The sequence below is a fragment of the Idiotropiscis lumnitzeri genome, chromosome 8 (genome assembly GCF_059441095.1).
Source record: "Idiotropiscis lumnitzeri isolate Australia: NSW breed Sydney's pygmy pipehorse chromosome 8, RoL_Ilum_1.0, whole genome shotgun sequence".
Taxonomy (NCBI): domain Eukaryota; kingdom Metazoa; phylum Chordata; class Actinopteri; order Syngnathiformes; family Syngnathidae; genus Idiotropiscis; species Idiotropiscis lumnitzeri.
The window spans coordinates 19779343-19794900 of NC_142398.1; the positions used below are offsets into that span (position 1 = coordinate 19779343).

At 42.6% G+C, this 15558-nt stretch overlaps 1 protein-coding gene across 1 annotated transcript; it reads left to right on the plus strand.

Moving 5' to 3' along the window:
• The first annotated feature begins 33 nt into the window (after positions 1 to 33).
• ccdc88aa (coiled-coil and HOOK domain protein 88a) lies at positions 34 to 15540 on the plus strand. Its single transcript, XM_088302761.1, is given in 28 exon segments — positions 34 to 533; positions 616 to 707; positions 2280 to 2385; positions 3088 to 3157; positions 3368 to 3426; positions 3556 to 3639; positions 3737 to 3877; positions 4040 to 4218; positions 5242 to 5323; positions 5662 to 5820; positions 6022 to 6168; positions 6272 to 6416; positions 6716 to 7297; positions 7379 to 7584; positions 7669 to 7863; positions 8128 to 8243; positions 8325 to 8466; positions 8532 to 8696; positions 9495 to 9656; positions 9727 to 10004; positions 10558 to 10701; positions 10815 to 11001; positions 11119 to 11264; positions 11754 to 11846; positions 11975 to 12174; positions 12817 to 12882; positions 13572 to 14527; positions 14529 to 15540. Coding segments are annotated over 28 exon segments (5097 nt in total). The 5' UTR covers positions 34 to 467; the 3' UTR covers positions 14658 to 15540.
• Positions 15541 to 15558: the final 18 nt, after the last annotated feature.

Below are 15558 nucleotides of genomic sequence, written 5' to 3' on the forward strand. Positions count from 1 at the left end.
AGTCGGTTCGTGGTACATGATTGTGTTGATTGAGTCGTCATGCTAAAAAGATTGTCGGAAAAGATATTCCAGATCATGCTTTGAATAGCTTTGCTGCTGCTGTTGGCGTTGGCGCTAAATTGTCCAGACCTTCGGGAATTAGCAGCAGTTTTTGTGGATGAGCAGTGAGGAGGGGAGGAAAGGGAGCAGCTGGCTACAAAAGCCTTTGCAGCATTTGGATCAGTGGAGGATGCGTGGAGTGTCTTTGGGATTGCATCTGACTCGTTTGCTGAAGATAACATGATGCATGACATCTCAGACGATGTTTGTGGGTGAAAGAAGCCGGAGAACATAGCTGCAAGGCAGGTCTTGTCTAAAAGTTTTTTGTTTTTTTAAGACCATCTGGAAATGGACTTGGAATTGACTGCCTTATGCATCAAGCCAGTTAAACGAGTTGTGATTTACTTCTGACGAACCTTTGAGTGAAGATGATGGAAAGCGGTGTTGTGCTGCCCTTCCTGGATCAGTTCATGATGAGCCCACTTGTCACCTGGGTATGTGATTTATTCGAATTACGTGACTGCGATGATGAAGGACTTTTATTAACTTGACTGATCTGAACATGGTTCTCTGCAGGTGAAGACTTTTCCTTCTCATGACGAAGGCCGGCTTGTGGACTTCAGTACATTGATGGATGGAGTCTTTTTGAATGAAGTTATGAGCCAGATGTAAGTAATGTTTGGGGTTTTGTGTCCACTTTTTAAATGAATGTGACTCGAGAGAGTTGTTTGAGCATTTTTCATTTTTGACTGAGGTCCAGTCCATGACTTTTTCACAAATGTATAATATTTCTGCACACTTTTGGCAGTTTACTAGTAGGACAACTACAAGTTACGACTGTGCAGTCGTCCAGTGGTCTCCAACCACTGGTCCGGGGGCCATTTTGGACCAGGCTGCGGCGGGCCACACATATGAAAGAAAAAAAAAAAACAACTTTTTTTTTTCTTTTTTCGAGGCTGAAAATTATTTTATTTTGAAAAGTGATCGGCTTCTTCTTCTTCTGTTACATCCATTTTGATGGACTCTTGACGCATGTCAAGATGCTAATTGGCTCGGTCGCATTACGCTTATATTAAAGCAAATTTCTGGACTTGTATAAGCGGTACCGCTGTACTAGTCGGCCACTGCCTGCTACTAGTACTCCGAGTGACTCAAATGTTGAAGTAAGTTGTTCTTGATGGTTAGTTTTTTGCACTAGTCCTGAATCTGCCCTCGTTTTTTCCCCTAGCACATCACATCATTTCATAAAAATAATTTTACAACAATATTCTGTTATACATATACAAATGTCAACTGGTGCATCATTTTTGCCTCACTAGGTAACATATAGTTGTCCTGCTACGAATATGCCAAAGTCGTCCTGTGCTGTGCGACAAGTGGAAACACATTACTCGTAAGAGACAGTTCAATTTGTGTGTTTTAGTCAGTCTAACCAGTGAACTGAATTGTTACTACTGTTGTTACTCATCAAGTTGAGGTAAAATCCTGCCAAAACAGATGAGACATCATAAAATCTGTCGAGATGCCAGTTAAAGGATTATGATTTGAGCACCGTATGTTCTAAAGGAATTATCACCCCTCTGAGAAAACTGATGGTCCGCTGGTAATTGTTCCGTTATAACAAGTGACATACTAGATCGACACGCTATTCATGACGGGTAAAAAGGATAACCCAGCAGAATCCCGGAAAGCTTCCGTTTGTACTCCATTAAGAACCAATACACAGTCCATTTATTCGTTTTATCAACTATAGGGTCAGAAGAAGCAACTCTGCATGAGAAACAACGCTTGACTGGAAGGAGGGAAGGGGGGGTTGAGGCGGGATAATCTCTTGGATTGGGAGACCCTCCGGGATTAAAGCCGTGTTGCTGGTGTTTAGTGGCATTTGGACACAGATGGGAGGGAGGAGCGAGGGGGTGACACAGAAATGGGGCAAAGAAAAAAATAAATGGGTGGCGACAGGAATACTGGACAGTGTAATGACAGGGCAGCAACATTTATGTCAAATTTGCAAAAAACATGAGAGAGAGAGAGAGAGAGAGAGAGAGAGAGAGAGAGAGAGAGAGAGAGAGAGAGAGAGAGAGAGAGAGAGAGAGAGAGAGAGAGAGAGAGAGAGAGAGAGATGCATATTCAAACAATGAACAAAATGTATCGTAGTTACAGTATTTATCGACTATATTTGATAAATGGATAGATAGACATTTGATTGAATATTGCGTCTGTGTCGTTTGCTACATCAGTCATCCTCCGGCCACACCTCAAACTGCAACCAAACTGAGCATGGATCCATGTCAGAGGCTCCAGAACTTGACATTTCTTGTCCAGCAAATCAAGACATATTATCTGGTGAGTTTCCCAGCGACAAGCTGCTGCTAAGTCTTCTCCCAATATCAGATTCTGAAATTGGTACATTTGCTTTGGATTTTTCAAGTCCACTTCAACTTTGCACACATGCGCACACTTGATCGTCGATCGGACTCCGTTCCGCACAGATCGGGTTCCGCCTTAAGACGCGTGCCCTCGTTATCGCCCGCGGCAACATCCGTGCAATCAGCGCCGGAGCCGTTGGAACGAAGCACTAAAGCTGCAGTCTGAGCGCCAAAAGAGTTTTAGAGTCGCACATTTCAAGCACGAGATGCCGTGGCACGCGACCGCTTCTGTCAAATTAATTAAACACACTTTGAGATAAGATGTCTTGCATTCAAATCTCTTGAGATTAGAGAGATGTCAGTTTAAAAAAGGGCGGCGCATTTCAGTTATTGGAGCTCTCTATACTGCATTTAACTGTTATAGGGATTTTTTTTTAATTTTTTTTAAATGTCGGACCATTTTTTAAATTAATTTTAACTGATTCTCTCCAGGTTATTTTTACCCTATGATGTTAACTGAAATGTTTTACTTCGTTTGTTTTAACTGAAATATTATAGTTCATTAAAGGAAACCTTGGAACATTTTAATAACTGAGAAAATATTATATTATGGTTTCTAATAATATGTTAATAATCTTTCCTTTCAACTTTTGTTTTTTATTTGCATTTTATGCTTCAGGAAAACCTGAGACAGTTGATTCTGATTCCTCTTCCAAATGTTCTGCTGCTTTCGCGGACTCCTCACACCGGTATGCCATTTATCCATTTTCTCCAGTGCTGACAAAAAAGTAAATACCGGACAATTGTGTCTGATCTTGATTCTTCAAACTGAGAAGCAAATATACCCAAAGTAGCAGTACATTTTTGAAAACCCGACGTTAGGAATACGAATTTAATGCCTTCTACTGTATTTTGATTTTCACATTTAAGTATTTTTTTTCTCTAATTTCTTGCAACAGAACAAAGTCTGGTAGAATTGAAGAAACTATTATTGTTGCTCCTGGGATGTGCAGTGCAGGTAAACATTCAACTGGTATCTAATCAGTGAATGATTATTTTTTTTCTTTTTTTTTTTTTGACAATATTGTTGGCAAAACAATCCCTTACCACATCGTCTGAAGCTGAATGACTAATTTTTTATTTTCAGTGTGAGAAGAAAGAGAAGTACATTGAAATAATCCAGATGCTTGACTTTGACACAAAAGCAGCCATAGCTATGCATATTCAAGAGGTAACAAAAAGTGTGCAAACAATTACCGTACGCCAATATGTGTGCGTCTACCTTGATGCCCAAATTGTTTTACCCCCAATTTATTATTATTCTCCAGCTGACCCACAGTCGAGACAACCTCCTCGACCTGCATTGGTTGGAGTGCAGTAACATGCCCGTTGCAGAGCTGGAGGTTCTCGCAAAGACTATGGCTGTCAATCTTCAACGCTTGCTGGACCAGAGGGACGCCCAACTGGAGGTATCAGGCATGAGAAAGATTTGTTACATGAGAAATTTCTTACTTTTGTTTGTTTGAGTAAATCCCATTCAGAATTCTCAGCTGCTTCTGATTGGTTCCTGCGCTCAAATTGATCAGGTAACCGGTGGCGTGTGGTGACGATATCTCCCTTTGTTTTTGAAGACTATCGCAGAGCTAACACAGGAGAGGGAAGGTGTGGTTCGTGCGCTGTGTCACTCATCCGGCCCACAGTCTGCCGTCTATCCTCCCAGCATGCAACAGCAGCAGGCGGGTACCCAGCAACACTTGGTGGTGGAACTTGCCGACTCGAAGGCCAAGATTAGACGACTTAGACAGGAGATGTGAGTATCTTGCGGACAAAGACAGAGGCCTACTGCTGAAACAAGAATGCGCCGAACAATTGTTTTGCGATTAATTCGATTTGTAACTAACCATGTTCATATTTTTGGGACAGCAGAAGAGATTTTATTTATTATATTTTGTTTTATTTTGAAATTTGCATTCAAAGGTGCTACTTCCTGTTTAAACTAAATGCTTTTATTTTGAATGCGTACTTCCTGTTTAGTACAATTCACACGAAGGGTAACTTTACCAAGAGTTTCATATTGAGCGTCAGAAAAACGGACATTTATTTAACTAGCACACCCTCCGAAGAGGCAAAAGGTGTGTAAATGATGTATATTAGTATTTTGTTTTTATAAATATTTAGTATCGAATGTAAAATATAACAGCTAGTTGTTTGCGTGTGTTTTGAAATGTGTTTCAGCTCTTACGGTGATTAGGTTTGAATGTTACGGGGTTAGGGATAAATGTACCCAGTTGACTTACCATATTTAGTTAATTACTTAATAATAATGTGTTCTACATGTCTTCAAACGCTAATGAAAAGTATGCGGAAGTAGAATTGTGGACAATGCAGGGGGGCATTGGTCGCTGCGAGGTACTTAATGTAAGCCGTCTCTCCTCTGGAGATCTTCCAGTAGTGACTGAATGAGAGTTACTACAGGATAAGAGATGCCCCGGGGAGTTTGGCCCACATTAATGCCTGCCTGGCAATGTCAGTGCTTGCACACTATACCTCTGACCCACATTGGCTCTTGCAGCTCATCGACTCACAATAACCTCGATCTCAAGAACTCTAATAGCAATGTTGATCAGAATCGTCCTTTCTGTGGGACTTAAAACTGTTACTTCGTCAAAGCAGGTGTGCTTTGAAATTTCACGGTTTGGCTTTTCCATGAAACGGTCAACTTGGTCCAGTCAGCTGCGTCAAAGATGACTTTTTTTTTTTTATTTCCAATCGTGCTTAGTGATCATTATGGCAATAAAGAAATAAGACGTTCTGCTTGTGTGCCTCCCTGCAGAGAGGAGAAAAGTGAACAAATGCTGGACAACAGACACGAGCTGGAGAATGTGGAGGCAGAGCTAAAGAGGATCCAGCAGGAGGTTTGAAGAGAAACACGACAAACAATGAATTGACAACAACATCTGATGCTGACCCTTCTCTGCAGATTAGAAAAAAATAGCACTCAGATGAAAAGCTGTGCTTACTGGCTATGAATTGGCTGCAGTTCAACTTCTTATTTAGCACAGATTAAAATTTGTATTTCAACAAGCAAGAATGTTTGACTTTGTTCAAACCTTTTAGCCTAATTTGGTCGCATTTGCATGGCATAATTATGGGATGCATGTTGAAAGCGTGTTTTCACTAAAAAAAAAAAAAAAAAAAAACGGTTTCTGGCAAAAGTTGCTATCAAATCTGATTCTGTACGAATCCTCGCCAGAATTTGAAGCTGCTCGTCGACGCCCGAGCAGCCCGTGCGTACCGCGATGAGCTGGATGCCCTGAGAGAGCGAGCGCTCAAAGCTGACAAGCTGGAGTGTGAAGTGGGCCGCTACAGGGAGCAAATGCACAAGATGGAATTCTACAAGGCCAAAGTGGAGGTTAAAACAACTCTAAATACTATTTTTATTTTGACACGGACACAAAAATCTGCTCCCATTTCTGATCAATTTCAAGGTTCAGTTTGGTTTCAAAAATGTGTGAAATTGGAAACGGGAACACAATCAAATGTTTCAATTATATTTTGGTCTTAGCATTAGATCATTCCAGTGACAATAAATGTTTTTCCTCCTTTATTTCAGGAGCTCAAGGAGGATAACCGAGTGCTGCAGGAAACCAAAGAGGTGCTCGAAGATCAGTTGGCAGGCTGGCGGGCACGCTCGGATAAAATCCACCAGCTGGAGAAGCACAGCCTGCTACTGAAGGCCCGCATACACGACATGGAACGAGTAATTGTCCCGATAGTCTTGACTTGTGGCAAAACACAAAGTGGAGTTATGACTTTCAATATCTTGAACTTAACAAGCGAATCAACATGTATCCCCACTTTAGGGAAGAGACGCAGATCGTAAATGCATTGAGGAGCTGCAGGATGAAAACTTGACTCTGTGTTTAGCGCAGAGGAGGAGCATGGAGGAGTCCCAGCACCTGGGATGGGAGTTGGAACAACTATCGAAGAGCACAGAAAACTCTCAGGGTAAGAGCTGCTCGATTATTAAAAAAAAAACAAAAAACAAAATCACAATTAATTTGGTCATAATTCAAATCAGGATTATTCATGAAGGGGGTACAAAAACATGAAAATGATATTTTTTACATACTTTAATATTTTTCTATTATGCCAATTTTGTCATGGTTGAGTGTAATAATCATAATCTTAATTGAAATTCAATTAATTGCAAACCCCAAAATGTCCGATTTCCCATTAAATGTTCATTCCTGCAATGTCCGAGCTCTCGCTGCCGACCTTAATCACCTCTCTGCGTTTGTCTAAAGGGCAGCAGACTTTAAGTGAGGAGGTGAGTGAGCGCATTCGTAGTCGGCTGTTGAAGTTGGAGAAGGAGAACCAAAGCCTCCTGAAGACTGTCGAGGAGCTCAGAGCTGCCTGCCTGCACAACAACGCGGCGTCCAGCAAACACGGCCACCGCGACCAGAACGATCGGGTCTGCCGTACTGACAAGTGGACCTCGTCATCAGACGAAAACGTCATATTAATAACTCCATGTTTGCGTGAACGGAAGTGCGGCAAAAGTAAAGATCCTGAATACCAAAAGCCAGAGCAAGACCACGCGGGCCTCCACCACACAGCTCATTCTCGTCATATTCAGGAAATAGGAAACTTAGAAGACAATAACAGCGGAGAGCATTTTAAAGCAGTTATGTCTGACCTGGAAGTGTATGAAAATGATTCTGTTGAATCACACAATTCGTGTCCTGGCTCAAGAATCCATGAAGGCATCTTCGTGGACCTTCCAGAACACTTCACGAACGCCAACAAGCACACGGAGCGACTAGAGGCCAAATGCAAAGCCCTGGACTCCTTTAATCAACAACTGCAAACTTCCCTCGGTAACACGGGTATGTTTTGTCGAGGTGAAAAGTCGGGTTTTAGATAAGGGACCTCTTGAAATCGTCTTTTTTTTAAATCCTCCTTTATAGAGCGAAAAGTCCAAAGATTGGAGGCTGAGCTTCAAGAACTGGAGGCAGACAACCAAAGCCTCCAGGCCACTTTAGAGGAACTGCGGATTACTGCACGCCGTTTGGACCAAGTGGAAACGGAGAAACGGAGTTTGGAACAAGAAACGGCCGCGTTGGAGAAGGTCAAGAGGCAGCTGGAGAAGGAGACGCGACGACTGCGACAGCAGGTCAGTTGCAAGGTTGCCGGATTTTCAGTGCTGCAATCATTGTGGCTGAACAAATAGCAACAGTCGCTACATCTTCCTTGCCAGGCGGAAATCCAAGAAGCCAATTTAGATAGCAGTAATGTGTGCATGGCGAGCCTGGAAAGGGAGATGCGCTGTCTGGTGAAGGAGATGGAGGAGTTGAGGGAGACAGCTGAGAGGGTGAAAGGGCTCGAGAGAGACAACAGAGAACTGGCTAAACAAGCTGCGATCGACCAGAGGACCCTGGACACCCTTAGGGAGGTAACAACGAGACCAAATATGATTAAATGCTTTGACCTTGAGTCAGAATGTTTTTTTTTTTTTTTTTGTCTATTCAGAGCTTTGTACATGTACACTCACATGCCACAATATTTAGTATTCTTACAATATCAAATTAGTCACATGACAAGCTGATCACTTCAAAATAAAATGAAAAAAAAAATCAGCCTTGAATAATAGATAAACAGGAAGTACGAACTAACAATTATTTTCATCCACCAATCCTGATTTGTTGACTTTCTTTAGGAGCTTGTCAGTGAGAAACTGAAGACGCGGCAGAAAGAAGATGAACTGGAACGTCTGTCCCATGAGCGGGAAATGAAGAGTAAAAAATCTGACGAACCCGACACAGCCCAACGCAGGTGTGTATTGTGTTATTTCACTTTTAAAAATAGGAAAGCCCCAAATTCCCTGAAAGTTGAGAAATAAAATTGTCCATGCAGCCGGTTCAATATGCTCGAGTCAGAATTGGAGTCGTCCATGAAGAAGTCTCTTCAAATTAAAGAAGACAAGATGGCTGTGCTGGAGACCCGCCTACAAGAATCCTCTTCCCTTAATCGGCAGCTTCGCCATGAGCTCAGAAGTGTAAGTTACATATCATGACACAACTTCACCGAAATATCTTGTTTGAACTCTGCTTCGCCACACAGGTGAAGCTCAGCTATGAGGCCCTGCAACAGAAGCAGGAGGAGGAGGTGAACGAATCAAGCGCCCCGGCACCTGGAAAGGTGATGAGTGAATGGCTGCGTGAAAGCCACGAAGCCACCAAGGAGCTGCTGAATATTAAAGATCGACTGATTGAAGTCGAGCGGAATGTAAGTTACAATTTTCTGCCACGCATTTCCAAAGGATTCCCTTTCTGAAATGCAGTGGTGAGCCGTCAAGGCCAACGAGGCCTTCTCTGCCGGCCTAACATAATCAAGAAATCATGATCATATTCTTCACATTGATGTCATATTATAGCCTAGTGTTGAATTTTTAGCTTAAGAGTTTTTATCCAATCAGAATTCAGCTAGCTCGTGTTGCCAGGCAGATTTCATAATGCAAGTAGCACGCGCTATTTGTCCAAGACCTTCAGATACAATTGTGCAGGCGTCTGTTCTGTGTCTCAAAGGGGCTTTTACACTTGATAGACAGTTGCCATAGCCAATCAGATCACAAATTGATGACAGTAAGGCCTTCTCGCTGGCCTTACGTTGAAGGTGATGAATGTGTCTTGTGATTGGATTCTCACTCGTGAGGGGGCAGCGCTATGCGGAATCAACACACTTGGAAGTTGTAACTGACGACCGTTTGAAAATCTAAAATATATTCTAGCTTTTTTAACCCACGATGGCCAAAAGGAGGGGAAAGTGTGGATTTAATTGCAGATGCACTTGCGAGGCCATTTTCAAGACGGACCTTTCAACAGAAGCTAGGTCGTCCGACACTTCGGTATATTATTTCTCCAGCTGCAGTGTCATAAATGATGCCAATATGAGGGGGATTTACTCAAGTCGGACTAAGTACGACTCCACTGAAGGCCTTCGTGTGAAACGCGCGGCCGGCCACTGCTGACGCAGCTGTCGATTGCATTTGAATAGAACCAGTTCCGCTTGATCGCCTCGTTCTAGAATGCAACACTGGAGACAGAGCGCCAGGCTACGCAGGGCCATCTGAAGCAGCTGGAGAGTCAGTCCGACAGTCAACAGGCTCAGATTCTCGCCCTGCAGAGGCAAGCTGCCTCCCTGCAGGAGAACAACACCACGTTGCAGGCTCATAATGCGGAGCTGCAGGTACCGGAGTGGCACGCGGGCAAAATTTCAGTGCTTGACATTCAAATGAACTGGACTTTTTGCTTTTCAGGTGGAAAAATCCACACTGAACTCGCAGAGTGCTTCCCTGATGGCTCAGAACGCTCAGTTGCAACAGCAGCAGGTGGGAACAGAAAACGAGAGGGACGGCGCCATGCGTGAGCGCGAAGAGCTGCGCGCCGCTCATGAGCAGCTATTGCGTGATCACGAGCGTCTGGCGGCTCTCCACGAACGGCAGGCCGCCGAGTATGAAGTCCTCATGGGGAAACATGGCTGTCTGAAGAATGCCCATCGCACACTGGAGCTCGAGCAACGCACGCTGCAGGACAGGTGATAAAAATAAATCTGGGGGGGAAAAAAGGCTTTCAAGTTATATTTCCATTTTTTTTTCAAAGTTCTGTTGTTTTTATTTGTTTAATGTATCAATTTGTGTAACATTATTGTGCCAAGGATAATATTTTTGTTAGATTTTATTAAATATGCCTTGGCGGAGGTCCTGTTTTGAACCAGTGCTAATCGATATCTGCATTATTATTATTATTATTATTATTATTATTATTATTATTATTATTATTATTATTATTATTATTATTATTATTATTATTATTATTATTATTATTATTATTATTATTATTATTATTATTATTATTATTATTATTATTATTATTATTATTATTGGCTGCCAGGATGGCCGAGTGGTCTAAGGCGCCGCGTTCAGGACCCAGTCTCCCCAGGAGGCCTGGGTTCGAATCTCGAATTTCCCCATTGTGGGACTAATAAAGGGAATGTTATTATTGTTATTATTATTATTAATAATTGTAATAATAATAATATCTTTGTTGTTATGGATTTGTTTTGTGTTTGATTTGGCATATTTCTGTAGGTACAACAACCTGTTGCAGCAACGGACCAAATTAGATGATCTGGAAAAAGCTTTGAAGGAAGAGCAGATGAGGATGAGTCTAGAGAAGGAACACCATCGAAGCGCTGCTGCCGAATGTTGCAGGCTTCGGGATGAGAAAGACTGGTGAGAATAAGCGGAGCCGGGGGACAGCAAAATACATTTGTGACGATTTTATTATTGTTTTTATTCGACTATTTGTTACTGTGTGCTACAATCTACTCTTTTATTTTTTCCAGGCTGAACCAAACTTATCGTCGGCTTTTGAACGACAATGAGCTGCTGACAGCAGATCACAAGCAACTCAAGAGCCAACTCAATGAGACCAAGCTGGCGCACACCTGGCTGGAGGCCGACTTTTCCAAGCTCAAAAAGGAGTATCAGCAACTTGATATCACCTCCACCAAGCTTACCAACCAGTGTGAGGTGGGAACTCTACATATTTACGTTCTGATGTTTTTGTTTTTTTTTGTCAAAACCTCTTGATTTCTTCGCTTGGTTTGCATGAAATACTTACCCCCCCCTGCTGGTCCGTTTGATTAGTTGCTGAGCCAATTGAAGGGGAACCTGGAGGAGGAGAATCACCATCTTCTCCGTCAAATTGACACACTGATGCTGCAGAACCGGACTCTGTTGGAACAGACAATGGAGAGCAAAGATCTGTTTCACATAGAGGAACGACAATACATGTGAGCAGCGAGAAACGCTAACCTACTTCGTTCAAAAATAATGAACAATTAGAAAGTGGAAGAAGACACAATGGTCAAGACAAACACAAATTTAATAGATGGATTTGCTAGGATGCAGGTACAGAAAGTAACCCCCCCAATTCCTCGAGGGGGGTGCGGTGCGATGCAGTGGGGGGGGTGCGTGTGAACCTGGTGAACATGCTTTTAAAGTGTAATTGCACCTCCACTCCAGTAGTTGGCAGTGGTGCTCTCCTTGCCCATTGTGTGCAGCGAGTGTTAACTCTACAGTGTAGGTTTGCTTTGAAACGAAAATGCTATTATTTATAGTTGCGGCAGAGAGTCGGTGGTGGGATGGGGGCATGAATTGTTTTGGGGGTTTTTTTCGTGCTTGGGGGGGGGCGTAACGGAAAATAATTGAGAACCACTGGATTAACCAAATCAGGTGCTTGCTTACGAATGCGAATAATTTCTCTCTCATTTTTCATTCAGTGACAAACTTAATGATTTGAGGAGGCAGAAGGAGAAGCTCGAGGAGAAGATAATGGACCAGTATAAGTTTTATGAGCCCTCGCCTCCTCGCAGGTAAGATGCTTGGCGCTAATAATGCGCTAATAATCTAATTTCATCGTCCTGGAATTGAATTTAAAGTTAGGGTTCAAAATACTTCCAAAATGACTTCTTTCAACAACCCTTTTGTAAATCTTGAACAGGCGAGGAAATTGGATCACTCTCAAGCTGAAGAAGTTAATCAAATCTAATAGCCGTGAACAGGGACTAGAACACCCTCTCACGCCGACGCACTCGGAGGCGCACCTCTCCTCTCACGACAGCATCTCCTTCATTAGTTCAGATGGTTCCGCAGGCTCCACCTCCGCGTCAGCAGGTGACGCTATCCCATCGCAGCCCAACAGTGAGTATGAGCTTCCTGACTTAAACAAGCGATGACCGCGTGTCCTGTGACTCATTCTTCCTTAGTCAATAAGCACTTTCCTCCGAATGCACCAAGATGGCCGTCCCTCATTTTGTCTGGTTTCTCTTCACTCAAATTGTCATCATTTTTGGACAGGGATTCTGTCCCAGGAAAGCTAATTTGCCTCCGTTTCTATGAGCTCCTGCAAATCCTCACCCTTCTCCACCTCCCCACTGTCCTGTTCTCTGGTACAACATTTCAGCCCTGAGCAGCTTGCTATACCCCGCCGCCCCGTCAGAGCAGGAGCAGTGGGCATCCAGCCCCGAGGACCTGGAAGTGTCAGAAGCTGAAATGCACGACAGGAAAAAAATATTGACCTCATTCCTTAGCACGTCCATCCTGTCCACACTTCATTTGCATCCCACCACTGAAGCATGCATCCAACTCCACGCCACAGCCCCTGAAATTGTGTCGCAGCTTCAGATAGGCATTTGCAAATCATTCATTTCATTGACACCCCGTATCTTGTTTTTGAATCATTTAAGAAACCAGATATTAGATTAGAGTCTTGAATCTATTTATAGTGCAAATGTGTGTGTGTTATTTTTTTATTTATTTTTATTAAGTATTTGTGCTCCACAGACAAAGATTCCAACGATAGTGCTGCGCCATCTGGCTTTGAGGACGCCGACGAGCTGCAGCATCGCGGTAAAGCTTTGTGAATAGCCCTTTAGAGGATTCAGCAACTACAGATGTATTACCCTTGCAGGAATTAGAGTAAATCCATCAAATCGCTATCATGACCTTGTTTTATATTAATCTGCACGCTGAACACAGAGGCAAAAAAAAAACGATGAGGAAGAAACGTGGATCTGCTGCCCCCTTTCTCTCATTAACAATATGATTTGATACTTTCACACTGTTAAAGAGAAAATAATATATCGTGCAAAGGTGGCATTTGTGTGAAAATGATCATCAAGTAGCAACTGACATATAGTAAAATGAAAAATTATTTTAGCTTTTCTGACAGATAAAAAAAAAATAGTTGACCTCTTATGAACGTAAGCTGTGCTCATACTGAGAGTAGGGGAAAAAATGTCATATATGGCGCGTTGTTTTTCTCGACTGTTTGCAAAACGTGTTGTTGACAACTAGACCAAATGGATCTTGCTTCTCCGAATCTGTTGCATCGTCATCGATAATGGTCCCGCGTGGGTCATGTTTCATCCAGTCAATAAGTTTCCAAAATGATGCCGTTATATCGTTAAATAAATACTTCCCCTCCAGTGACCAATCATAGCAATATCATCTTCATGAGGCAGAATTTTTGCTGCAGCTGAATTGATCTTGTCGAAATGTGCAAGATGACCTAACGAAAAAAAAAACGTTCTTCCCAGGGCATAATATCACCCAGAGTGGAGCTCAAAGTGAAAGCAGCGGCGAGTTCAGCATAAGCCTGGATAATGAGCCCTGGTCGAATGGAAGCAGCCCCGTCCAGCAGCCGCCGTCTCGCCACTCGTCTGTCTCGTACCAGCCGCCCAGGGACGCCTCCACACCCCGGCACACGCTGCAAAACTCCTCCACGGCGCACAAAGAAAAAGCCTTGACCATCCCTATGACAAACAACCAGGAATCCGAGCTCAAGATTATATCTCGACAGAAAGAGCCAACACCAAACCACGACTTTTGGCTCAAACGGGGAACAAAGAGCATCAGAAGGGGATCGAAAGGAAAAGTGACACGTCGCGCGTCAGATTCAGGGGGCATGTTAAGCACAAATTTCAGATCGAACTCGAGTCATTCTGAAGGTGGCCAGGCTTCGGCTTGTTCGCCAATTGCAGTGTTTTATGTTCAGGGGAAGTCGTCCTCCATGTCTGGCTGCCTCAATTGCTTTTCTAATCCGCTTGGAGAAGAGGAGCGACTCACAGGGTACAGGTCTTGTAAAAGTCTTCCTCGTGCCAGTCGTGTCATTTCCACAGCTGATGGCTCATCGAGACGTCCGAGCATCGACGACGACTGCAAACTGGTAGGCAAGACGGCGATACTTGCTGAACCCATCGCGGAAAAGTGCAATAACCAAGAGAAACAAGAAATTGCCACAGGCAGGTCCGATCAACAACAAGTCAATGAAGGCAGTGCGCCGAAGCTCCGTCCTCCAGTCAAACCTCCAAGAGACCCAACAGTCATTGTTAGCAAAGACCATCCTAAACGCCCTGAACAGGAGTCAGACTTAAATTCTCCATTTAGTCTTAACTCTGTTTTCTCAAACACAATCTTCAGTGATTCTGAGGGGAGTTGTGTGGATGCGCTTGAGAGGAACGACAAAACGAATGTTGGCCCTTATGAGTCTACCAGCAAAGCAAAATTGCACTCCAGTGAGCCACGAGTCTCCTCATAAAAAAAAAAAAAAAATGCAAATACTCAAGCTCAACATGGATATGGTGCAGAATCACATTTTTGATCATGCAACCAGATTGAGATGACAAAAGGAATATATTTTTAATTTCACTTAATCTTGCTTCTGCTTTAAAAACATTATACCCACTTTTATCTGCTTTCCAACATGTAACATGTTTAAATGATCTTTGTCTTTGTTTTTTCTTTTATTCTACTCCACCCAGTGCATTTGTACTCATAGGATACAAACCAGGGGTGTCCCAACTTTTTCATTTTGTGTGGTTTTAATTTAAAGCAGATTACATGCTTATCGTTGTTATTTAGATGCAGATCAGACCAAATTTTATAATTAATATATGCAGACATTTAAAAAATTTCAAAGGGTTTACGTAAGCAAAGATATTCTCTGTTATTATTTAAAGAGCAAGGTGGTAAAGCAACAACTCAAGAGTTTTTCTGCATTTTGGAGTAGATCGCACCATTAGTTTGTCACCTACCTCACAAAACAATACAGCTGCTAAATTGGTAGGCCGTAGTTTGGACATCCCTATGAAGTTCTGTGGTGTATCCTGTAGTAATAGGTATTTAGGACTACATGTCCCATAATGCTTTGTATTGAAGTGTCGGGTGGAAGGGACTTCCGGGGAATGACTAAACAGTGTGTTAACAAGTACTCGCCGTGTCTCGTGTGATTATTATACATATCCTAGCTTTACTTCACCTGTCAGACAATCCTTTGTTTTGGATGTTCTTTTTTTTACTGGCCAAAACATTTGTTATTCTTTAGTTGTCCCTTAGTGCTCTGCGCTTTTGACTTGCACTCAATTGTATTTAAATGTGAACTTCAAAGAAATGTGTTATTATGTGATATCCTGTGTAAATTATTTGATCTTTTAACGAGGTGTGTGGTTTCCCATCAATAAAATACATATTTATCCCGCAAAAAAATTAATAAATGTTTTTTTTTTACATTGAGGACGTCGTCAA